This window comes from Sarcophilus harrisii, chromosome 5, assembly GCF_902635505.1.
Source record: "Sarcophilus harrisii chromosome 5, mSarHar1.11, whole genome shotgun sequence".
NCBI lineage: Eukaryota > Metazoa > Chordata > Mammalia > Dasyuromorphia > Dasyuridae > Sarcophilus > Sarcophilus harrisii.
Genome location: NC_045430.1, coordinates 131,809,668 through 131,835,484, shown reverse-complemented (window position 1 = coordinate 131,835,484; position 25,817 = coordinate 131,809,668). Strand labels below are relative to the sequence as shown.

General features: G+C 36.7%; 1 protein-coding gene across 4 annotated transcripts in view; it reads left to right on the top strand.

Annotated features, from left to right (window-relative positions):
* Positions 1-25,817, top strand: part of SEPHS1 (selenophosphate synthetase 1) — an 85,286-nt gene that overhangs the window by 43,291 nt on the left and 16,178 nt on the right. Inside the window, exons 1-7 of one of the 4 annotated variants that reach the window (XM_031938595.1) lie at positions 317-394; positions 3,453-3,722; positions 10,668-10,771; positions 15,806-15,913; positions 18,652-18,806; positions 20,962-21,052; positions 23,321-23,420. In XM_031938595.1, the coding sequence (XP_031794455.1) occupies positions 3,530-3,722; positions 10,668-10,771; positions 15,806-15,913; positions 18,652-18,806; positions 20,962-21,052; positions 23,321-23,420 (751 nt within the window). In that variant the 5' untranslated portion in view covers positions 317-394; positions 3,453-3,529. Of the gene's footprint in view, positions 1-316; positions 395-1,189; positions 1,426-1,450; positions 1,969-3,452; positions 3,723-10,667; positions 10,772-15,805; positions 15,914-18,651; positions 18,807-20,961; positions 21,053-23,320; positions 23,421-25,817 lie in introns of those variants that run through there. The other 3 variants (XM_003771430.4, XM_012550904.3, XM_031938596.1) reach the window with 3 other exon arrangements.

Sequence of the window (25,817 nt, the reverse complement as noted above, 5' to 3'; positions counted from 1 at the left end):
CGAGACCAATCATTGCATGGCTCAGGGTTAGGCATCCCCCTTCCCCGAGCCGCACGCACGCCACCGAACAGCTCCGAGGTCTCCTGCCCCTACCGCCCCTTAAAGGGAGGTAGCCAGCCCTTAAAGGACCCTCACACCTTGTGCTCAGCATGCCTTTGGCAGCCCTGTGTCGGAGCCGGGGACCCGGGACTGAGGAGCCGAGGATCCGGCGAGGCCCCCAGCTGCGGGTCTGGGGCTCACCCCCGCCCCCACCCCCTCCTCCGCGGCCTCCCAGCTGCCTGGAGCGGCATTTTTATTCAGGCGACGCTTAAGGGAGCCCGGCTGCGCCCGGTGCATTGTGGGAACGGCCGGGAGTCCCGTTTTCAGGAGGAGGAGGAGGGCGAAAAGCGAACCGGTAAGAGCCTGACTGGGGGGGAGGGGGGAGAGACACGCCTGGCTTAAAGGGGAATATTCATCAATAAGCTCTGTAGCGCCCTTTGCAAATCCCCGCTCCGTGGGACCTCGGACCGGCTGGGAGACGTGCACCGCTGGCCCGCGGGAGCCCGGCTTGGCGCGGGGGGCCCGAGTGTCGGGTGGTTGGGGCCGCTTTAAAAAAGAAGCACCGCCCGCTCCGTAGCTGCCGCCTCCGCCGCCAGCAGCCGCTCTGAGTCGGGGAAGGAAGGAGGGAGGGAGCGAGCGAGGGAGGGAACTAAGGAGGGAGGGGTGAGTGGGGGGGAGGGCGGCGGCGGCGGCGGCGATGGCAGCGCACGGGTTAATTTTTTCACCCGCCGACATTTTTGTTTGGCCGCTGCAGTTCGCGGGCCCCCGCGCCCGCCCGCCCGCCCGCGTGCGCGCGCCGCTCAGGGAATCCTGCTCGGGCGTCCCGGGGAGCGCAGCGCGCGCGGCTCCCGGGCGCCTCCCGTTCCAGCTCCTTCCCGCCCCCATCCCCGACACTTCTCCCCAGCACACAAGCTCATTCTTAACACAGCCTCCTCCTCCTCTCTGTCCCTTCTGAACGCCCGCGAAGAGCTAACTCCGTCCTCCGCTTGTCACTTGTCCTTGTTACCTGGTTCCCCCCTCCAAAAAACGGCCCTTCGCGTCTCCCTTCCCCCTCACCGTAACCGAGTAATGGGGGGTGGGGGGGGTCGGCGGCCCTGGCGCGCGCTCCCTCCCCATTGGCGGCGGCGGCGGCGGGGAGGGGGGGCCGGGGGGTGTTCCCGCCGCGGGGCGGGCGGAGGATGTCCCGGTGCAAAGCGTCGGCTCCCCCGCCCCCGCCGACCGCACAAAGAGCGCCTGCCGCGGCCGAGGCCTGATTTGCCTTTAAAGGCAGCGGCTTGGCATTTAAGGTGTCCCGAGCCTGCGGCGGCCGCATGGACAGCCGGGCCGCCGCCGCCTCGCCCCCGCGTGGTGGTGCTTGCTCCATTGTTTATTTCCCGGAGCCTTCGGGTAGGTAGGTGGAGGCAGCGGCCGCGGGCTCGGCGCGCCTCTCTCCCTCCCCCTTCCCACACTGAAACGCGCCTGAGAAGGAAGGGGTTAAACTTCGCTCTCCGTATTCATGTCATTGTTTTAAAGTATTGTAAACATCTGGGGGCGGGAGTAGCGCTGGGAGGTGTAGCCTCTTGTTAAGCAAATTGACTTTCACCTCCACCACCCCGGGAATTGCCGGTTTCCTTGACCATTCCTTGGTCCCTGCCTATCGCTAGCCCCCCAAATGGGAATTTCCTGTTTCCCCCGCTCCACAATTGCGTCTCTGGTGCTTCATGTTCTCTTTCAAGTTTGAATGGGAGCATTCCTGATCTTCGGGATTCCCCCGACTTCACATTCTTAACTTTTTACTTTTAAATCCTGGGAATTGACTTGTAAATGTTACACAACCTCGGTCAAAACTGGTTTCTCTCCAGGTTCCCCACTCTGGGTTATAGTGAAGATGTGTCCAATAGATCGATTTGTCCGTAGGCATTTTCAATGAAGAGGGTCTGGTTTTAATCCGTGAGTCTACTTAGATATTTTCCTATAAATTGTCAAACCATCAAAAGAAATGGCCAATCTCTGACTTTTGCTATAGTGGTAATGCCACACCGTGTTTTTTGACAAGTTGGTTTTTTTAATCCAGTGGTACAGGCCCTGTGCTGTGTACAAGTTTGAAACTGAAATCATTGCTCATCCCAGACACGTTTTTTTGGTAACTAAGGCTTGGATTACTGCCCACGCTTAGGCTTTATAAGATGTGTTTTCAGTAAGTGGTATGCCTGCCAGAAGAGGAGAAACACTTGCTGCAAATGGAAATTACATTCTTAATCCGAAATTTTGTAAGGGAAAGTGGCTCTAAAACTTGAGTTGCCGATGTAATTCCATACCCTATTAAATTTTTAAAAAAAGAATCAATCCTGAAGGTTTGTTAAATCTAAGAGCTGAATTTTGGTTTTCACTCGACTCAAAAAACTTTGGAGTAGCCTTTAGCACTGAGAAAGCACATTAAGTGCTGGTGGTTAGTTTGATTTAATTGTTGTAAACCTTTCAATGAAATTAGAGTATTAAAGTATCTATGGTGCTTTGTCAGTGATGCAGAGAAGACCTATTGTTGGATAGCATATTTGCTGTCTAAAAAATGGGTTTTCATCTTTTAAAAATCAGGAAATCTACAGTAGTACAACCATGTTGTGCAACTATGTTATACTGTGGACAATAGGCACACCCATTTGAAAGTAGTACACTTCTGTGGGATCTCCTATTAGTTTTGGATTATTTTGTATATCTCTGACTCAGAGCAAAAACATTTTCTTCTAAAATTAGATTTTGGCATTATAGAAAATTTCATCAAATGAATTTGCATTAATATGTTTTCCATGGATTTTCTAACAGCCCTACTACCTCTCCATGAATATTTGCAGCCTTGTCGAAAGATTTGCCACAAAACAGTTATTTTTGCCAAGAACTTTAAACTTTTAAAATATATTTCGGGCCAGTTGTCAACTGAAATTTCTGAGGGGGGGTGTCTGTGTGTTAAATTTTAATTTTAACATGTGCTTTGAAGATCTTTGGGACCTATTTTGGGGGAAAGAAGTTACATGAAATAAACTTGATGTAATCTCCATTAACTTTTATATTATCTTTCCTCTGGCTTGACCCTAAGATATAATAATGCTATAAACATCATGTATTCTTTAGATCAGCTCTGTGAGTTCTATATAGTTTGCTAGGGACAGACCATCAGCACTCTACAAAAGCTTTTCTTTTTCCTCCTCCACTTCCCCTAATACAAATAACTTTTGGAGATGGGTCTTTATTGTTCTGGTTTGTAAAATAATTAATATAAGAAATAATGATATATAGTAAAATTATACAAGATTTTAAATCACTTGATTAGTCTTTTATGGATTGGGAAAGTAGGGGGGGGGGGAGAGGAAGCAATTTGCTTTTTGAAAAGGTACTCGAAAATATTCTAATGTTGCCTTTTTGTGACTTGCATATAGGTGGACCACGCAAGAAACCAATAGACTAGAGGAGGGGGGAAAAAGGGCTGAACTGTGAGAGTGTGTGCCGAAGAGCCATGTCTGTTCGGGAAACTTTTAACCCAGAAAGTTACGAATTGGATAAGAGTTTCCGGCTAACCCGATTCACTGAACTGAAGGGCACAGGCTGCAAGGTACCACAAGATGTCCTACAGAAATTGCTGGAATGCTTACAAGAGAATCACTTCCAGGAAGATGAACAGTTTTTGGGAGCAGTTATGCCAAGGCTAGGTATGTAAACTAAGTCTATACCTTGATATTTCAATACCATATGTATAGACAAATCTATCTATAATTAGACTTTTTTTCTTCTGCTAATTCTAGCACCTTTACTAGCAAATTGTTTGACCCAAACAAAAATAGTCCAAATAGGAATTCACAATTAACCAGGTCAAATAGTTATAATTTGTTAAGTGCTAGAGAAGAGGTATTGAATGACATCATGGGTATAATTTAATAGCTTTGGACATATAGTATGTGATTCAAGCAGTCCTGCCATTTTAAGATAAGAGCATCATTCTATAAGATCAAAACCTTCCATTAAGTAAAATTCTCAGAATGGATCTAGGTATTTAAATTTTCTGTTTAACTCCAATAACAAGCAATACCTCCCATACACCCTTATCCTTTTTTTTTTTTTTTTTTTACCTTATCCTTGTTACTGAGATCCATAGAATATCAGTATTAAGAAGAACCTCAAACCCTATAAAATATATGAGTTCTGCTTCCTGCCTCAGTAACTTTATTGTTTTACAAATAATATTTCTTTGAGGATTTTATAGTTGGGGGTGGGGAGGGAAGAACAGGAAGAGTTATTCTGAACATCAGTATTGATTCTAGAAAAGCACCTCAAAATATTTTTTGTTTCTTTTACTAAATGCCTGGCATTAACTAGTTGTCTTATACTTGTCTCTCTTTTCTAAAAACCATGGAAAGGATTCCTTTCCAGGCTTGAGCTCTAGAATGGGTGTTTTGTGTTTAACTAGGTTGATAAGCACATAATACAAGCAAATGGTCATTTGAATTCTAGGAGTATGATCTATTTTCTGGGAATTTCTATAATCCTGTGGTTCTAATTTGAATTTAATTGTTGCACACTTTGTCTAATCTTATGGGTTTGTTTTTTTTGTTTTTGCTTTAATATCTTTAGTATAGTCATTAGACTTAGACATATAGAGTGCTTCAAATTAAAATAATGTAATTTCAGTTATATCATGAGTCAGAGGAGAGGTAAGAATAAGTAACATGTTTGTATGAAAACATGAAGACTATGTCCATCAAAGTGTTAAACTGGTAAAGGAGATAAGCTGCTTAGTTAAATATAAAGGGTAAAACTAGATGGTATTATTGTTAATATTTAATCATATTCTCTAGCTCTAAGTGGGAATGTGTTAAATCCTTTGTTTTGAATATCATTTTGACATCATTTCATATAATCTACAACTTATTTTTTTCTGATCTGAAACCAAAAAATAACTGTCAGAAAATACTCTGAAATACAGCACAGTAATTGCATCAAACTCATGCCCTAAATCTCATTCATTTTATTCATTACAAGGACCCATATGTTGTGGGTGCTTTATAAATTCTTGTTCCCTTTTTATTTCCCCTTTGCCTTTTACTTAAAACCTCTCCACTTTTCCTTCATATGCAATTGTAGTATCAGTTGTTTGCTTTCCAAAGTAAATGAAAATATAACAATATGATTCTGAGGGAGATTGAAAAAAAAAACAAAACAGGCCTCTAAGAGTTTTTTGACCTCTAAATATATGAATATTCAAAGCATTCACCAGAAAGCTAGTGATATGCAATTTAGCATACCAGCAAATAGCCTTATCACCCTTGTAGATCGGATAGAATCACTGTAGGGTAATAGTAATTGTAACTAAGAAAAAATAGTTTGCATTTATGTATCACTTTAGCTTTTATAAAGTGCTTTATTCATAAATGACTGAAGTAAATAGTTCAAGTGTAATTTTCCTGGTTTTACAAAGGAAACTAATGCTTATAAAGTATCTTGCTTGTGGTCACAGGGCTTTAAATGGGAAAGCCAGGTCTTTTGATTCCAAGTCCAGTGCTCATAATGACTCCATAATTGACGTTCATAAAGGCAACAATCATCAGGAAAAAGCATATAACTATGTATCTCTTACGTTGTTAATTTAAAAGGACTGAGAAATGCTATACATTTATAACGATTAATATTCGAAATAGTTAAAATAATGTAACTAAATAACTAGTAACTCCTCAGTTATCTAGAAGGTTCTAAACGTTGAAGTTTTCTTTTATTACCACTACCTGTATATTGCATCTAGGATTCAAAGGAAATGGCTAGAAATCATGATATCCAAATTTTATTTTGTGCTATCTAATTAATCCATCAAATCAACCTGGCCAATGACTTATCACAAGCTCTCTATGTATGATATTAATGAAGGTGATAATTCATTCTATGCTTCCGAAAAGAGTTTTGAGATTAAGACCCAGAGTTACTAGTGAAAATGGAATGTGATTTCCTTTAAATTGAGGAAGTAGGTCCATGACATGCTATATAAGTCATGAATTTTGGAATCTGTTTTTGAAAATAATTTGTAAAGTGATTGAGTTTAAAAACAAATGAATGAAATCTGGGTTGCAGCTCTCCTTTTGAGATTGTTGTTTTAGGTGTTTTAGAGCCGAGGTAGACAGATTTATAAATCTTTGTCAATGTCTATAGCATTGAACATAATGGGTAGATATTTCATGCTTTAAAGAGGTTCAGTTCTAAAGAGTTAATGAAAACAACATAAGCTACTTGCTCCTTTTTTCATCCTTGTCAGAATATCTGAGATTCCCAATACACTTTGAAATACCACAGTGATAAGTTACATATAAATACCAAAAGATATTCCTATATTATAAAAGATTTCCCAAAAAAATGAGACCAAGGAAGTTTCTGGAGTTTGGGCAGTCTATCTTATCAAAATACATTATTAATTAATTAAGGCTATAAACAAAAGTATAAATTAAATATTATGTTTACATATAAATCACATATAAAGTTTTTTGATTTATAATTACAAACTAATGAAAACTTCAACAATTACTGTTTAGTAGCTTTTTCTGTAGTCTTTCAACTCCAGATCCATTCAAAGCTGAGCTGAAGGAAATAAGGATGTTTAGTCTACCAAAAGGAAAAGTGATGAGGAATGGATATGTTATCTATCTTCAAGTATTTGAAGAACTATCATCTAAGAGAACTATTAAATTTCTATTTGGCCCCTGCAGGGAGAACTAAAACTGATGGATAAAATTTGCTGAGAGTCAGTTGGGCTTAATCCTCAAGGAAAACTAAAAGCATTTATGCTTACAACAACACAGTGAGCTTCAGTGTTAGAGATTTTTGTTTTGCTTTCTTTTTACTGAACCTTTCATTATTACCTAAATGTATGTTCAGTGTAGGGATCTTTGAGTAGGAAACTTCTACCAATTCTCTTAACATTTATGGTTTTAGACAGTTGCATGAGGCACTGAGTGCTTAAGAGACTTGCTAGCTTCACATATCCAGTGTTTATCTGAGGCGGACATGAACTGAAACTTCCTATAGAATGGTTTGAAGTCAACTCTCTAGATACTTGGATATGTTGCTTTTCAGTATGGATATTACTTCCTTGTATCATGCCTAAGAAAATTGACACTAAATTATTGGATTGGTTTCACAAATGCTTGGGCTGCTTTAGACAGTGAGTTCCCGGTTTTTGAAGTTTTCAAGTTAGAGATTGGGATGATCCCTTGATAGGAATATAAAAAGGGAAATTTCATATTTTAAATAAAGATTGGACCGTTGATTTTTTTTTTTTACTCTAAAATAATATGAATTTTTGAAATGAAAATTCAAGAAAGGAAAAATGTCTATTTGTTCATTTAGAGATCCTCTAATTGTTAGAGATTATAGATACCTTTCAGATGATGAATTGTTGCAAAGATCTTTGTCTGAATACAATCTGAAACTGATTACTAGGGAAATGATCTAGTCCATGGATCTTATAATTCTTATTTCTGAAGCAAAATTTTCAGTTTTACCACTGAGTCATGCTTTAATTTTTCTGTTTTCTTATATAAGAGAATTTTATTTCTTGTTTCCTTGGAATGCGTGGTTCTTGCTATTCTTGTTTCAATTTTGGATTTACAGTGATGGAAAAAGAAGTGAAAAATTATCCACATAAGGGACTAGTGCTATGATTAATTAATATTTAAAATATGTATATTTACATTTTACATATTAATTCCATAAGAAGTGAAAAATTATCCACATAAGGAACTAGTGCTATGATTAATTAATATTTAAAATATGTATATTTACATTTTACATATTAATTCCATAAGTGCATATGTATGTATGTACATATGTATGTGTGTATATGTTGGGTTTAGTTATTTATGGCATTATCCAAATACTGATTTAGATAAATGAGTAAAATTATTTTTGTGCAAATTTTAAGTTAAATTTTTAAGTTTATAGTTGGCCTGTTTATTATCTCTTTGGTCTCTTCAAATCATGTGTTTTAAATATGAGTGGTAGTATGGTAGTATTTTAAGTGTTTGATTCAGGATTAATTTGTCTTTGTTTAGTTATTTCTTGTTTAATTAGGAGTCTAGAAAAAAATTTTAATTGATTCTTTTAAATCTCATTGTAACTCTGTGTGCCTTTGTTTGTTTGTATTATTTATTACATAGAAGGATGTAGGAATTATAGTGTGCATGTGTTTATGCTATCCTGTTAAAAATATGTACTAAAACCCTCTTTTACCAAAATTAAGTAGAGAAAAAAACCAGTCAGAATTTATAGAAGAGCCAAAAAAATTTTTTTTATTGTAGCTATATTAATTTAAAATTACTACAGTAGCGGTCTGAACCTGATTTTGAAATAAAAAACTATTTACATATAGTATTTGATACATTGAACAAAAATGGTCCCATGACGTCTTAGCAGGTAGATGTTCCCATTTTACAGATGAGAAAAATAAAGTTCAGAAAAAGTGCCCAGAATTATCTTGCTGCTAAATGGGCCAGAGTCATCTGTGTTACACTTTTGGACTTCAAATCCATTACTGTTTTCACTGAATCACATTACTTCATGAATAGATAAAAATTATTTAGAATTGATATCAACTGTATGTTAATACCTACCTCAGAATGTTTAGCAACAGTTGTCCAAAAATCCCTGATGCTTAACAGCTTTGTGACCAGCTTCAGTTTCCTCATCTGTAAAATAAGACCTGTAGTATCTGTCTTTCAGAGTTTTTATAAGGATCAAATGAGATGTTTGCAAATCAATTTTTATACTTTAAAACTATAAGCCTTAAGATATAAACTCCTCATTTAGCTTTTAATGTCCTACACTCTCTGGCTTCAATTTATCTTTCAAACTCTGAGAATCTGCCAACTGGCTCTCTCTCTGTGCTCCTTAACTCGTCCTGGGCACTTTCTATCTTCCATTCTCCTGTCTTTGCAATGGATATCTCATCCCTGGGATGCAATCTTGCCCTCTCCAGAGAGAGGGAAGAAACCTACCCCTCCCTCCCATTTGAAAATGCAGCTCAGGGACCATCTTTTGCCCTTTTGCCTAAGGTTTTTGCTGATTTTCCTCCTCAAAACTGCCAGTACCCTTTCTCATAATAGCTTATATTTAATTGCTTTGTAATTATAATTATCCCTTCCACATCTTGGGGAATTAGGGATGAGGTATCCCCACAATCTAAAAAATTGGAGTAAAAATTTTTAACCCTTTCTTTATGCCAGAGAAGAAGTTTGCTTTTTTTTTCTTTCTCTTTTATGGGGTGCTTTATTGTAAAATTTGGATCATAGGCTCTCTCTGTGTTATCTACTGGCCTTTGCATATCATCTAAGACTTCTGTAAAATTCCCAAAAAATACTCATTTAATTTCTTATGCTGACCTTCACTATATTGGACCACAATGGGGAAAGTTTCAGTGTAGAAGTGATAACTGTAATTACTTTGTAATTTGTGTAGAGGACAACTGTCCTAGAGGACAGCTAGATGCTTACTGGATAAAATGGCAAATTTGGAGTCAGAAAGATTTAAGATCAGATACTTACTAGCTATATGATCCTAGACAAATCAAACTTAACCCTGTTTGCTTCAGTTTCCTCATCTGTAAAATCAATTGGAGAAGGAAATGGCAAACCACTATAGTATCTTTGCCAAGAAAACCCCATTGGAATCACAGAGTCGGATGTAACTGAACAACAGCAACAAATGTGTATCTATGTGTTACCTTTATGTTTATGCAGTATGTATATTTGTATACTTGTTAACTCCATTAAGAATATAAGCTCCTTGAGAGTAGTTCACTCTTTGTATTTGTATCTTTAGTACCTAGGATGGTGCCTTGTTACACCATAGGTGATTCATAAATGCATATTGATTTAAAATGCTGTGTGAGTGGCATCTATTATTTAGAAGGACATGTGGTATAAAGAAAGTACTACATTTGAGGATTTGGATTTCAGTTCTAGTTCCAAACACTTAAAAATCTCTATGACTGTGATAGTAGAAAAGTCTTACTTCTATGCACTTGTTTTCTTACTGTAAAATGGGCAAAATAATACTTCTACGACAACTTCACAATTTGGTTTCTTTCATCTCAAGACTAATAGATTATCAGAGTGATGGTAACAGTTGTGTCTAAATATATGTTTTCTGGTTCTTTAGGAATTATAGATTCATCTTAGTTTGTAATATTTCTGACTAAAAGAAAAGGCTTTTTTAATGTAAAATACTTTGCAAACTTGTTGATCTGAAAAGAGAATGCTGTGTAAAAATTAGCAGTTGTAAACTAAGCAACCTCATGCTCTGATATCAGATGGATGTTAAAGAAATTCTTATTGAAAAGATAATATAGATTGTAAAAATCACATAGATTAGTACTATACAGAAATAATTATTATTCACAAATGTTTTATGGTAAAATTTTTCATTTAGATTGCTACATTAATAATGCTTTTTTTGGTTCTTATATTGCTTAAGCTGGTTGTGTTTCACATTTACTTCAGTTATGCTTTTTAATAAGAATTATATATTTTTTGGCATTGTATAGTATTAAACAAGTTTCTTCTGATTCAGAACTTAATTGTAAGAGATAGTTCTATTGATGGTAATTCTGTTCTTTACAGGCATTGGAATGGATACTTGTGTTATTCCTTTGAGACATGGTGGTCTTTCTTTGGTTCAGACCACAGATTACATTTATCCTATTGTGGATGATCCTTACATGATGGTGAGTCTGGTCCATAAGTTTCTGTATTTCAACTGGATTTATTTTAAAAGAAAAACATCCAAATTATACTTTACCTAATACACCCACATATACTTTATATTACAGTAATTTATTGTGTCCATTGTTCACATTGATCACATAAACAATAACATATAAAGATAAGCAAAATTATTAGGTAAAAATTGCGGAACTCTCAATCTTTTATGTATACCTTTGTACACATACATACTTATTCATTTTCAACTATTTCAATGAATGATAAACATTTGTGTAGTTTTCTTTATATCTCTGTTATCCTGCCTATACTCTAGTATTTTATTTTAGCACACTTGTATTTTAGACTTAAGTCCCCTACTGTCTTTTGTTTAGATATCATTCTCATTTCCTAATAATATCCAAACCATTGTAATCATAAAAAGAGAGGGGAGGAAAAATACCAGTTCAGCAAACTCATCAATGCATTAACTAACTGAGTCAATCTATCAACAACCATTTATTAAGTTCATTGAGCATTTATTAAGTTATTACAACGTGCTGAGCACTGAAAATACAAAAAAGTAAAAAACATGATGTGACGACCACGCTAGCACCCAGGATACCCCAGAATCAGCCAGAGTCAGGATAAGCAAAAGTCCCTAGTCTTTATTCTTAGTCTTAGACATAGGATTGAATAGGATGGAAGCAGAATCTCCACCAACCGCCTTCTCCCTTGTCTACCGCCAAAGAGAGACCCTGGCTAGTCTTACTCTACCCTCTAATCCCTCTTACAATCCTCTGTATACACCAATCATTGAGCCAGCACAGATAGTGGAAAGGACCATTTTCCAAGCATATGCCCATATTGTCCAATCGGTAGTTAGCCTCAAGTGCTCGGCAGTCCTGACCTCAGTGCATCAACTCAATAGTTTCAGCCCTCTGCAACATGATCCCTGTCTTCATGATATATAAAATGCAGTTTCGGAAGGTAGTAGAGTTAAGAAACTAAAAATGGCCTACCTTAAAAGGTAGAATTTGAACTACACTTGAAGGAAGCCAGGAAGCAAAGGTGAAGGTAGAGAGCATCCCAGATGTGGGGGAATAACCAAAGATAATACATGAAATCAGGAGATGTCATTGTCATATCACAAGGAGGACAGTGAAACTATATTAATAGAATGTTTGGGGAAGAGTAAGGTACAAGAAAACTAGAAAGATGCCAAATTGTGAAAAGCTTTAAATGCCAAATAGCATTTTATATTTGATTCTGGGAATGTTAAGGAGCAATTGGAATTTATTGATGGGTAGGGGAAAGTAGGGGGATGGTGAGGAGATAACATGGTCAGACTTGTCCTTTAAGAAAATCAATTTGATAGATTACTAAAAGATGGGTGGGAGTGGCAAGAACTTGAGGCAAAGAGACCAACAAGAAGGTTATTTCAGTAGTCCAGATATATCTGGGAAGTGAGAATGTTAGCTGTGTGAATGGAAAGGGAGGAAAAAAAATTAGAGTGAGATCTGTAGATTTCTACAGATTTTGATCTGTTTTTCATTTGAGTGGTGAGAATCAGAAGCCAGATTAGAGAGGATTTAAAAACAAGTGAGAGGAAAGGAAGCTATATCTAGTATTTTATGTACACCTATAGTACCTACCTCTATTCCCTACCACTCTGCAAAGAAAAGATAGAATTTGAACATATATTTATTCTTATTTGAAGATGATCTTTCCACATTTGCATTGTAGTCATTATATACATTGTTTCTGGTTCTGTTTACTTCATTTTACATCAGTTCTCATGGGTCTTCTCATACCTCTCTGAAATCTTCATATTCATCCTTTCTTACTACATAGTAATATTCCATTTCATTCTTGAGCCATACTTTGTATAGTCTTTCTCCAGTTGATTTCATTTGTTTGGTATCACAAGAAATCAGGCTAGCCATTTTCTTCCAAAATATTCCAAAATATGTCACCTTTAGTAGAACAAATCTCGAATATTTTCTAACAGAAGTGGATGTCCTATATATTTCATCAAAAAATGGACTCCTTAGACATCAATTCATATTTTTGGGGACCATTTCTTTATTCCTCTAGTTATCACTTGAAATTTAAAAAGCACATAAAAGTTGTATATTCTTGAACCTTTAGGGAGAAGAGTTACTCTTGCTGGTCTTCTAGAGAATTACTGCTGATCATAGGCCAACTTTCAGTGACTCAGCTAATAAAGAATTGTTTGAAGCAGAGCCAGTATTGGGAGAAATGTGGGCTTTAAGGGGAAGAGAGAGAGAAGAGAGAGAGAGAGAGAGAGCGAGCTGAGGTGCTGTATATTGTAAAGCCCTCCCTTTCTCCACCTCACCTCCCTATAGGCTCATTTCCCTTTTTTTTTTTTTTTTTTTTTTTTTAATTTAATAGCCTTTTATTTACAGGATATATACATGGGTAACTTTACAGCATTAACAATTGCCAAACCTCTTGTTCCAATTTTTCACCTCTTACCCCCCCCACCCCCTCCCCTAGATGGCAGGATGACCAGTAGATGTTAAATATATTAAAATATAAATTAGATACACAATAAGTATACCTGACCAAAACGTTATTTTGCTGTAGAAAAAGAATCAGACTCTGAAATATTGTACAATTAGCTTGTGAAGGAAATCAAAAATGCAAGTGTGCATAAATATAGGGATTGGGAATTCAATGTAATGGTTTTTAGTCATCTCCCAGAGTTCTTTTTCTGGGCATAGCTGGTTCAGTTCATTACTGCTCCTTTGGAAATGATTTGGTTGATCTCGTTGCTGAGGAGGGCCTGATCCATCAGAACTGGTCATCATATAGTATTGTTGTTGAAGTATATAATGATCTCCTGGTCCTGCTCATTTCACTCAGCATCAGTTCATGTAAGTCTCTCCAGGCCTTTCTGAAATTATCCTGTTGGTCATTTCTTACAGAACAGTAATATTCCATAATTTTCATATACCACAATTTATTCAACCATTCTCCAACTGATGGACATCCATTCAGTTTCCAGTATAGGCTCATTTCTCAAGGGCATCAGGACTAAGTAGGGGCGACAGGGATCTCTGCAGCTCTCTCAGTACTCTGCTTCTACTGGAAGAGAAGCAGAGGTCAGGAAAAGCCTTTCTTCTACCAAAATGTTCATTCTACTCCTTTGGCAAAAGAGTTTTTGGATAGGGTTTAAAGAGTTGAGTTGTGTGCCTTCTGCTTTTGTCTCTATAGATCTCTATTTTTAGATCATTTCAGAAAGTTTCTAATGGGTACTTGTTGTGTACCAGATACTGTCAATAGGGATAAAAAAAATCCTACCCTTCAAAGGCCTTTACATTTATTAGGAAGAAACATTAGTACTCAGAGATGCTCCTCTTCAAATATTAGACTTGAGTAGCTTGAGAATAGATACAGATTATGGACCTTTTCCTTCACCACAATTCCAGCCATAGTCAAGAGAACTACACACATGGCCATGTCCTCAGCTGGTGTCAAAATAAAAGAATAGCTGATAGCCTTGGATTGTAGGCAAACTATTTATCTTATACAATGATTTTACACTATTAGTTTAGAAAATTTATTTGTTATAGTTGATGCCTTAACAGAAATATATAAGAAAATGTTAACTAGTGATTATACTAAGCAAGCCCTCACAGGGCAGTGAAGTGGTATGGTAGATAGAGCACCAAACCTAGTGTCAGGAAGATCTGAGTTCAAATTCCACCTCACTCATTAGCTATATGACCCAGACTAAATCACTGAACACTGTTTACCTTAGTTCCTCATCTGTAAAATGGTGACATTGGAGAAGGAGAAGGAAATCACTGTAGTATCTTTGCCAAGAAAACCCCAATAAGGGGTCATGAAGAGTCAGACACAACTGCTTGTTGTTACAAGCAAACATTTTAATGTTTTACTATCCTAGTGGCAAAAGAAAAATTTCCTAATCAGCTTACTATAGCCTAGTGAATAGCATGCTAAAAATTTAAAGTTAAAAAAGCAAGGACCTGTAACACTTTTTTTTTAAGGTACTTCAATAGTGTAATATTTTTCCTCTATTTTGTCTAAATACGTCTCCCTCCTACTCCTGAGAGGCAGAAGATGAACATTTACCATTAGTTCTCTGAAGTCATGATTGGCATCCCATTGATCAGTTTTGAAGTCTTTCTCTTCCATTATTGTAGTCTTTGTATAAATTGTACTATAAATTTAAAAAGAATCCTTTTCCTAAGAACTTGTAGGAAGTTCTTATTATTTTGTCATCAGAAAAGAATTTTTTGTTTTAATACCATTTTTAAAAATTCCCCTGCTTTTTAAAGTTTTCTAGATAGTTATCTTTTGTTCTCAAAAGCAGCCTTGAAAAAAACCCCCTAAATAGGTTAAAAAGAGAAAATAATTAGATTCTAAGGGGCTGTCCATCATTTGGAAAATAGTTGAACAAATTATGGCATGTTAACAATAACATAACACATTATTATTGAGCTGTAAGAAAAAGTAAAATAAATAATTTCAAAGAATCCTGAGTAGTATGCAATGATTCAGAGTGAAGACAGAAAAACCAGGAGGAGAAATTATACCAAGGGCAACAACACTGTAAAGGGGGGGGAAAAAACTTTGAAAGGCTTAAGAACTCTAATCAAAGTACTGACCAACCATCTCACCAAAGAACCTATGATGAAGTATGTTTACCCACCTCCTGACCAGAAAGCTATGGACTCACAGGGCAGAAAGAAATATATTTTTGGACATAGTCATTGTGTATTCAATTGACTTGACTACTCTTAAGTATTAGAAGGGTTTTTCTTCTTCTCTTGGTTTTTAATTGGAAAGGGAAGGTGATAATAATAATAATAATAATAATAATAGAAAAGGAATATTGAAATATTTTTCAAATGAAGAAAAAGAAAAGAAGTAAGCAAAGACAAGCAGGAGAGTTTTGAAAGGAATATGTAGGACATATTAAAAGTGTCCTCTTGTTTATAGATTTGTGCTATGCTGAACATATTGTTGTAGATAAGTTGCTTACTTTTTCCTCTTTTTTTTTCCCCCAGGGCCGGATAGCCTGTGCCAATGTTCTAAGTGACCTTTACGCTATGGGTGTCACGGAATGTGACAACATGTTGATGCTCCTTGGAATTAGTAATAAAATGACAGACAGGGTAAGATTTATGTTAACTGCTCAGTTAGCTCATGTCATCTGGGCCAGTCACTGAAGCTCTGTGTTTTCTCATCTTTAGAGGGAAGAGATTGAACTAAATGAGGATTGTGAGCCTTGCCCCTTCTAACATTCTTTGACTTCATCACTATGCTGTTTCTCTGCTTTCCAGTGCATACTCTATCACATTTTATAATGTAAGCTTTTTGAAGTCAAGTCTGGTTGGCTTGCATGTATCCCTATCACTTAGCCCAGTGCCTGGGCCAGTGCTTAATAAATACTTTTCAACTTCAGTTCCTGAGCTTATTAATAAAATGAGGATTCTGATTTTCCCCCCTGTCCAGGAAAGGTAGGGGCGAGGATATCACAAAGAACTGGAACTATGCTAGTGATGATTTCTTCCTGCCCCTGTTGGGTGGGAGGGGCCTTATGGACTATGGGTCTGTGAAAAAAGAATGTTCTCTTTCTCTTGGTTGATTAGTACATACATATTTTTCCTCCTGTGTGTCAGGTAAGATTGAGAAATACTTCTGAGTTTGTGGACCTTTGCTTTGAGTCCTCAGCTCTGCCACTTACTCTAATACCTCAGGAATATCTTTTAATTTTTAGATATCATGGTTTTTTTATTTGTTAACCTTCAGGCTAAACTAGATAATCCCAAAGGTTTCTTCTAGCTCTGCATTCTGTTAGGTGTATTTTGAACAAGGGATTTGAATTAAAACAATTTAGGGAAAATCCAAAACTTTTAGAAACATGGGAAAAATGAATTGTTATAATCCTAGGAATCACTTCGTCCTGATGTTATAAAGACTCAGGGTTTAAATCTATACATTCTCTAAAGAAGTTGGTAAATGGGGAAGACTAATAGTAATATTATATCTTTTCTAAACTCCAAATTCCTTAACCTGGCTTTCAAAGATTTTCATAGTATGGATTCAACCTCTTACTTTAAATTTCTTTTTTATTTATTCTTTCCTCATGATAAATGATCTCTGCCTATGCAAATCTTGATGAATTCAAATGTTATTTTCTCTATGAAGTTTTTCTTTATCGCCCAGTTAGAAGGGATCTCTTTTCCTTTGAACTCCCATTGAACTTTTTACTTTTATTATAATATCTAACACAATTGTTTATTGTAGGGTTTTTTTTTTTTGTTTTTTTTTTTTGTTTGTTTTTTGGTACATGTCTTTTCCCTCTTAGTAGACAAGGCAGGAGGACATATTTTATTCATCCCTCCACCCCCTCACTTAGTACTTTTAATTATTACTGTATTGATATTTTTTGCATGAATTATTAATGTGTTTTTTTATTTAGCTACATCACTTTTATAGAATTATAGATATTGGAGCTGGAAGGGACTTTTAACTCATTTTACAGATAAGGAAACTGAGGGCCAGGGGAGTTGCAGTGATTAGCGTAAGGCCACAAAACTAACAATCACATTTCTTACCTAGATTCTTGGGGCTAGTCCAACCCCGTCTTCTTACAGATGAAAACACCGAAGCCTCTGTACATGGCCAAGGGATCAGTTACCTAGTTAATGTAAGAGCTGGAATTAGAACCCAGGCCTCTTAACCTCCTAGTCCTGGACCCCTTATGTCATCCTGAGTTCTGCAGTCAGCATATAAGAAAGGTCTTGGATTGTTCTTTATATTAAACGCAGTAGTTTCCATATTATCAGATGCCTAAGTAAGCTTTAGCAAAACTCAAGCCTACTTGGGAATTGGCACTTTTTCCCCCTCATAAGGAAAAAATACATGAAGTGTAAGGAACCAAGACCAAAATAAAGAAGGTGTTGTTAGTGCCACTTAGTCTTATGTGGGTGGATGGGTTTTGGGGCGGGGTTTAATTGTTTTGATATTTCTACAATAGCAGCCAAAGTCAGTTACAGATTAACTTTTTTTTGTGAGTGGGCCCTTTTTGCAGGCTGGAGTAATTAGAATCTGAGTTAGAAGGGTCTTGGGGATTTTTTCTCAATACAACATCTCCCTCAAGTGATCTTCAGCTTCAACTTAAACTCTTTCTGTTCTATCAGCTCTCTCAGGCTATTACAGATGAGCAGTTTTTCTGCATTCATAGAAGGCATTTCTACAGTAGCATCTCCCAGCACCAATGAAATCGTAGGTTTGACCATCTCTTCCCCCTCTCAAATAAGAAAACAACAACAAAAACTACTATCTGATCACTTCAGTTGTTTATTTTTCTTTTTCTTGCTTTGTTGAGGCAATTGGGGTTAAGTGACTTGCTCAGGGTCACACAGCTAGGAAGTATTAAGTGAGTGGAGTCAAATTTGAACTCGGGTCCTCCTGACTTAAGGGCCGGAGCTCTATCCACTGTGCCATCTAACCGCCCCAAGTTGTTTCCTTTTCAAAATATTTTCCAGCTATTGTGAAGGATGATGTGAGGATGAATTTAAAATAATTTTTTAAAAACTGTTAACTTATATTTTTTATCTATGTAACTGTTCTACAAATTACCCAAAACATCTTCCAGCATTTAGCAGAACAGTTATGAAGTAATAATTCTTGACTTGTGTTTATGAAGTAATAATTCTTGGCTTGTGTTAACTGTTCTGCCTATTATATGAACTTGAAGAAAGTGCCTTTAGGACTTTTGTAATCCTTTTTGTACTTGAACTCTGAAAAAAGTTGGTGGTCTTCTCCAGGAAATTAAGTTGTCACTAGATTCCTCTTTGACCTCCTTTGTTTACTGACTTTTAATTTATTCCTTTTTAATCTGTAGGAAAGGGACAAAGTGATACCCTTAATTATACAGGGTTTTAAAGATGCAGCAGAGGAAGCAGGAACATCTGTAACTGGTGGCCAAACAGTGTTGAATCCCTGGATCGTATTGGGTGGAGTAGCTACAACAGTCTGTCAGCCCAATGAGTTTATCATGTAAGTTTACTTTTTTGGCAGTCCTGAGCTTGAATCAAGAATTATCTTCTAATGTTAAATCTCATTTGGCTGTGTGTTTCTTTGTTAGCACAAGCTACTTACTTGGCTACCTTGCCCCTTTTCCAGAAGAAGTAGAAGCTGTTCTTAGGCCATTATTTGATACCTTTCCTAATACAGAATTTATCTTGGTTTTTATGTCAATAATTTATTTTTATGCTTCTCATGAACTATATTTGTCTTTAGAAAAACTGTCTCAAAAGACTTTTGCTTTTGAAACCTTAAAAAAATATATACCTCAATAGGCAAATGTTGTAGACCAGAATGTTGGTTTGATTTTAGAATGTCTTTCCAAGTAAGAAAGGTCAAAAGTTGTTTTGCCATAAAATGGCCAACTCTCCTGGTAATCATCAAGAATAATAGACAACAAATCAAGTCAAATCAACAAGCATTTATTAATCAACTATTGGTAGAGTGATGGTAGACACTCTACTACACCCTGAGGATATAAAAAAAGATACAAAAAACAGTTTCTGGTGTTAACTCGTAGTATGATGGGAAAGACAACATCAAAACAGCAATGTACAAACAATAAGTACAAAAGTTTGTACAAAATAAACTGGAATAAAAGCATTGGCATTAAATGTGGGGATCTTGGGAGTATCAGGAAAGACTTATTATAAAAGATGAGATTTAGCTGGGATGTGGAAGAATCCAGACGGCAGAGATGAAGAACAAGAGAATAACAGGCATGGGGGACAATGAGTAAAAATTAATAGAATCAGGAGGTGAAATGTCTCATGTGAGGAGGTCAGTGTCATTAAATCACAGAGAATGTGGAGGGAAAATAAGGTATAAGGAGACTGGAAAGGTCAGAAAGGAGCCAAATTTTGTAGAACTTAAAAAGGCAAACAAAAGATTTTATATTTGATCCTGAAAGTAATAAGGAACCACTGTTTGTTGAATAGAGTTAGGTAGATGACATGATGACAGGGTCAGACCTGTGCTTTAGAAATATCACTTTGAGTGGAGGGTGAACTAGAATAAGGAGAGATCTCATGGCTACTGTGAAAACTTTTACCAGAGTGTTATACTTTTAGTTATTTTGCTACATTTCCCAAAAACATTTTAATGTGACTCAGCCAGTGTGGCCCATGAATCTGACACTACTGGTTTACAGGACTTTTTAAAACATTAAAATTCATAATGAGCTGAAGCTACCTATGAATACTATGGGTAATCTATTCTTTTTTCATTCTATGTGAATCTTGTCCATAATTCTCCATAAATCTTTCATAGAGGATTTGTCTAATCATTTAAATTCTTCTTTTTGTTCTCTGAGTATCTTAGGGGAATTTAATTGAATATTCAAACTGATTCTTTATTCTGTCATTCTTGATACATGACTGGTCCACCTTCTGTTCCAGCCATGCATCTTCTTGATCCAGTCTTCGATACTACATCTCAAATGCAGATTGTTACTGTTAACATGCTGCTGTTGCTTATACCCCCATGCATATTTTTACTGACCTTTGAATTAGCCATAATCTTAGTTCTTAATTTATAGTGTTCTATAGTGTCTAAATGCACTAGATTTTATACAGTTGCATAGATATATCGGAATTGAGGGAATACATATAGTTGATGTAAGAAAAAATTATAAGAAAACTGTCTATTCCCCTTTCCCTTTCCTAATCCTAAATTTGAATTAATTTGAATAAGATCTAGAGGATAGGCAGTCATTCTTCACATTTATTCGTGAAAAAATAGCCTTTTGTGTTGTGCCATGAGGGGCTTAGAACTGAGTGATTTATTTTCTTCTTGTAAACCTAGCCAGATGGGAAGTACCCATTTTCTCAGTGGATGATTAGACTTTGTTTAATTCTTGTCATTTTCTAAATCATTGACTCCTGATTTTAAAAAATGTTAATGCTTTGCCTTGCCCTTCCATATCAAGTAACAAATATAAGTTTAAAAAAAGTTAAATGTGTGTATGGATAGATATATCTATATATACATGTGTATGTGTGTGTGTGTAAAAAAATGTGTTTGTAGCATAATTTCCTCTATGTGTGTATATATGCATGTGGTGTATACACTCATATACACACTTAATTAAAATAAATTTTTTTAATCATTTAACATTGTTTTTCTTTAGGCCTGATAATGCTGTGCCAGGAGATGTGCTTGTATTGACAAAACCCCTGGGAACACAAGTAGCTGTAGCTGTGCACCAGTGGTTGGATATTGTAAGTAAATTGTTGGGTGTGTGTATATACAAATATATACTTGCAATTTTGTAAAAAAAAAAAAAAAAAAAAAAAAAGTAAGCATAATACATGGAATCAGGGGAAGTTGGGAAGTTAGGGGAAGATACTTATAAAGTAATTTGAACGGGTATGTCAGTGAGACTCTTACTGTAATTGTGTATGTAACTATTGCTTTATTTCCTACATGCTATATTGTGCTTATACACAGATGTATCTATGCTTATTTGAATGGATATTGTCTATAAGATGACTGATTTTGGTGATTAAGAAAAAAAGATATTATAGGGCAGGCACTTCCCATGGTATTCATTTCAACAGTACTTCTAAATGTCATTGGTTTGTTTTATTCACAGAAAGGATAATGTAAGTTAATAAACTCTTAGAAATTGTTAATATTCTTTTGTTTCATTAGATGAATTTTATTCCATCTTGCGTTGTCAGCTATTGACATAGACAAGGGTTTGAAAAAAAATTTTTTTAAGGTAGGGGGGTGTGTGTGAGTGTGTGTGATCTTAGGGGCTTCTTATATTTACCTACCTTGTATATCTCAAAAAGAAGCAGTGAGCTTTAAAAAGTTCAGTAAGCTTGGGCTTCTATATATCATTCTGAGGTAGGACCAATAGCAATCAAGATCATTTTAGTCCTTTCTCCCCCTCCCCCTGCTAGTAAACTGAGAGCATTTGATGTGTAAGCCGCTAGTGGAGAATAAATCTAGAGCACCAAGATATTTTTCTGGAGTCACTACTCCGCTAAGCCACAGCTATACTTTATTTCAGATTGGTTCTTTCAGTGATGTAACAAATTAATAAGATCATTGCAGATTCTCACACATCTTGGAAGTTTTAATTTTCCTCACCTGTCACCTGAAGCCATATCAGTCTTGAAGAACAATTGAAAGAGAGAAATAAATAATTTTGTATTAGTTATCAACAAAGTATATCATGACTTGAGAGACAAAGCAAGGAATTCTCTTGTGGCTGTAACATTCATTTCTCATTTTTCTTGTTCTCATTCATGATGATAAATAAGAGCTTAGCTATCATATATCAGCATCTCTGAATATGACTGGGAGGTTATAACAGTATTATTTTTTGTTGAATTCCTTTTGCTCAAAACATCTTCCAGGGCTTGAGTATTTTAGCAAGTAAGTTATAGAACTATATATATAAAGCTGAGAATATATGGAAACTTCTCTTTCTGGGTCTTACCTTTCCTGTCTCTTAGCCTTTTCCAGTTTAACTGTCATGGGGAGAGGGGTCGGCAAGAATAAAATAGGCAAGAATAAAATTCAGTTACACTGATAGATGTCCTTCCTGTTGATGTCAGTTTGAGTTTTTCTTTGCCAATTTCTCATGAGAGCAGAATGAGGATGAAAGAAGAAAGATTCTTCCCTTGTTGCTACTCCTTTGGACACAGAGCTTGTCCATGTTGGGGGTAATGGAGTGTCTATTTGCAGATCTGTGTATACAGAGGTCATCCAGGAAGATGTGTGTGTGTGTGTGTGTGTATGTGTGTGTGTGTGTGTGTGTGTGTGTACACAGAAATCATCCAGTGAGAAGTGGGGGGTATGTGTAGGGTTGTTTGCTTTGATAGAAACTTTGCTTTCCTTTAACCAATAGTCTCAGTCCATCAAAATTATTTTCATTGACAATTTCATTAAGACTTGTATCAACAAGGGTAGACCAGTAAACTGCCCCAAAACATATATTAAAGGGATTTTAAAAAACCATTCTGTAGTTATAACATAAAAGATGAGAACCAGCCATATAATGAGAATGAAGAAGAGAAAAGTTCAACTGAAGTTTTGGCGTGATTAAGAATGTGATTTGCACCTCCATGAGAGGGGAGCTACGACCCTGAATTTAACACCCAACTTTTCTTGCCTACACACTGCAGCCAGTATGTTCCTCTGCCAGGACACGTGAACAGTCAGTCGCTGGTCTTACATATCCTGTGAGCTGCAATATCTGATTACAAAAGGGTGAGTTGAGGGAGGGCAGGCTTTTCATGATCCAGTGTCTGATGGACACCTCACAATACTGGTCATAGAAAAAAATCATTAGGAAGTCAAAAATATAAACTTTATATACAGAATTACCTAAGTAAAAACCTCTGGAATAAAGAGTATCTGAAGGATGCAAAAAAAAAAAAACCCCAAAACCAAAAACAACTCTATGTTACTGGTTCAATGAAAAGAAAGTAAATGATATTTGTCTCTTCTATTTTTTGTTTTAAACTTCCCATTAGCCAGAAAAGTGGAATAAAATTAAACTCGTGGTCACCCAGGAAGATGTGGAGTTGGCATATCAAGAAGCAATGATGAACATGGCTAGGCTCAACCGAACAGGTAGGAAAAAGGGGAATCTTTTGGGTCTTGAATCCAATAAAGTCATAATTTTATGTAGAACTTAAAAAAAAAACTCGCAAAATGTGTAGGTAACCACAATATAGTTGCTAGCCTTCTTCATCTTTGTACGTGAAGATCCATAAATTGCGAAGGACATGAAATCAACGTATTTTATATTGATTTTGTGGAATCTCCTTCATTCCTGGTAAGTGTTATTTTCAAACTTGAGTAAATGCATGGATAAAAAGTTGTATGAGCTAATAGGTAGCACATATTCACCTGGCTGTCCGGATTGATTTTCCTCTTCTTGCCTGTTTTGGGGGGTTTAATATAGCTCAGTATGTAGAGAATTGAGAATATTGAAAACTTTAGTCATCTTTTAGAGTTTTAACATAGATAAGTTAAATGTATTGGGATGGAATTTGTTTTTAAACTTTTAGATATTGGCACTTCATTGTTATTTCTTGAGCTCTAAATTGGCTGATTTTCTACCTATCATAGGCAAGCTATTCATTGTTATATAAATCATTAAGTTTTGTTTAATCAACATCTGTTATGTTTCATGTATAAAATGGTGTGCAAGTCTCTGAGGAAGGTATGAAGATATGTTCCCTATTTCCTTCTCCATAGTAGCTATTCCAGAGTTTTTCTAAATGTCTCAAATATCCAATTTGATCATCACTTCTTGCATTTACAGCAGCTAATTTACTTCCTGCTGCACTGATAAAATTGAGGCTTCATTGCATTCTCTTCTATTACCCACTCTTTCTTCCTTTGCTCTGATCCCAAAAGAGGAATCCCTCTTACTTTATTTTATACTTGATCCTCCTGTCACTTCCTCTCACCTCCAGCACCTTGTTCCAGAAGTTTTTCTCCTATTTCATCTTTGTTCAGCCTTTGCTTTGCCCCTGACTCCTTCCTACCTACTCACAGATATCCTCAGTTCTTCTCAGCCCTGTCCCTTGGTCCTTTTACTCCATTAAACTTTCATCCCATCTCTCCCTGTCTCAGTTAATCACTTCCTTATGCTTCTATTTTCACCTTGACCTCTGATGCAATATAGCTTTTGTCCCCACCACAGTTTGCTTTTTCAATGTTCTCCAGTGACCTCATCAGTGGTTCCAGTAGCCTTTTTCCCCCCAAAGTACACTGTAGAATTTGGGATAGTTGATCTCTACTTCTTTGACTTCAGAGATACCCAGAGAATCTCAAAAAAGTCTTTAAATAAACAAAAGCTCTTTGAGAGGAAGAAGTATTTGATTTTGGTCTTTATAATCCCTAGTGCTTCACACATAGGCATTTACCTAGTGATTTTGAATTGAAATATGCAGTTATGGTCATGCTATGCTATTAAAAAAATCAATGGCTCCCTGTCAGTTACTGAATGTCTCTGTCTGGCATGTGAATTCCCCTTGCTTACACATTCTTTCAACCTAAAATGTCTTTCCTTCCTCTCTTTTCTGGTGAATCTTTTTGTTGTTCATGTTGTTGTTGAATCATTCACTTGTATTTAACTCTTCCTGACCCCATGTACTACGCAGCACTCCACTGCTGTCTATAGTGTTTTCTTGGCAAAGATACTGGAATGGTTTGCCTTTCCTTCTCCTGTGCATTCCAACAAACAGAGCTGAAGTGACTTAAGTTTCACACTAAGTGTCTGGGGCCAGATTTGAATTCAGGTCTTCCTGACTCTAGGCCCAGCACTAATCCACCTTGTTGCCTCCTGGTGAATCCCTATTTGTCGTCTGAAGTCTGTCTTAAATGCTCCCTCCATTTCTGGGCTTTTCTGAGATTCTTACCCAACAGCAACAACCTCTCCCCCTCTCCATGTAGCTCTTTGTTCTGACTCTTCCCTAAAATATTTATTATGTAGTATTGTATATTCTAGTGATTTGTGTTTGTTCCATTAGACTGCTTATTGGATGAAGACAGTAATCGTGTCTTGTCTAACTTCCCCCAAACTTATTACAGTAATGTAGGGTACAGTAATTCCCCTAGAGAATGTAGGGGAAGAAAACTTGTACTACATATATAAGTGTATACAGAGCATATGCAAAATAAACACTGGATAATTTAGGAGGCAGGGCTCTAGGTGTTGGGATCCTGAGAGGCTTCATGCATTAGCTGGATCTTAATGTGGGTAAAAGATTTCTCTGAATCAAAGTTAAATAGAGAGAACCCAAGCACCCTGCCAGGAACTGAGAATATGAGTGCCAAGAAGGAACTGCTTATTCAACAGTGTTTATGTTATATGTCTCTGGACAGGTAGGTTGAGCTTGGTTCTGAACAGCATTAAGAGCCAAAGAATGTAGTTTATATTTTTAATCCCAGAGGCAATAAGAAGTTAGTTCAGGATATTGAGTAGAGAAGTGACATAGGCCCCTTTCTATATAAGAG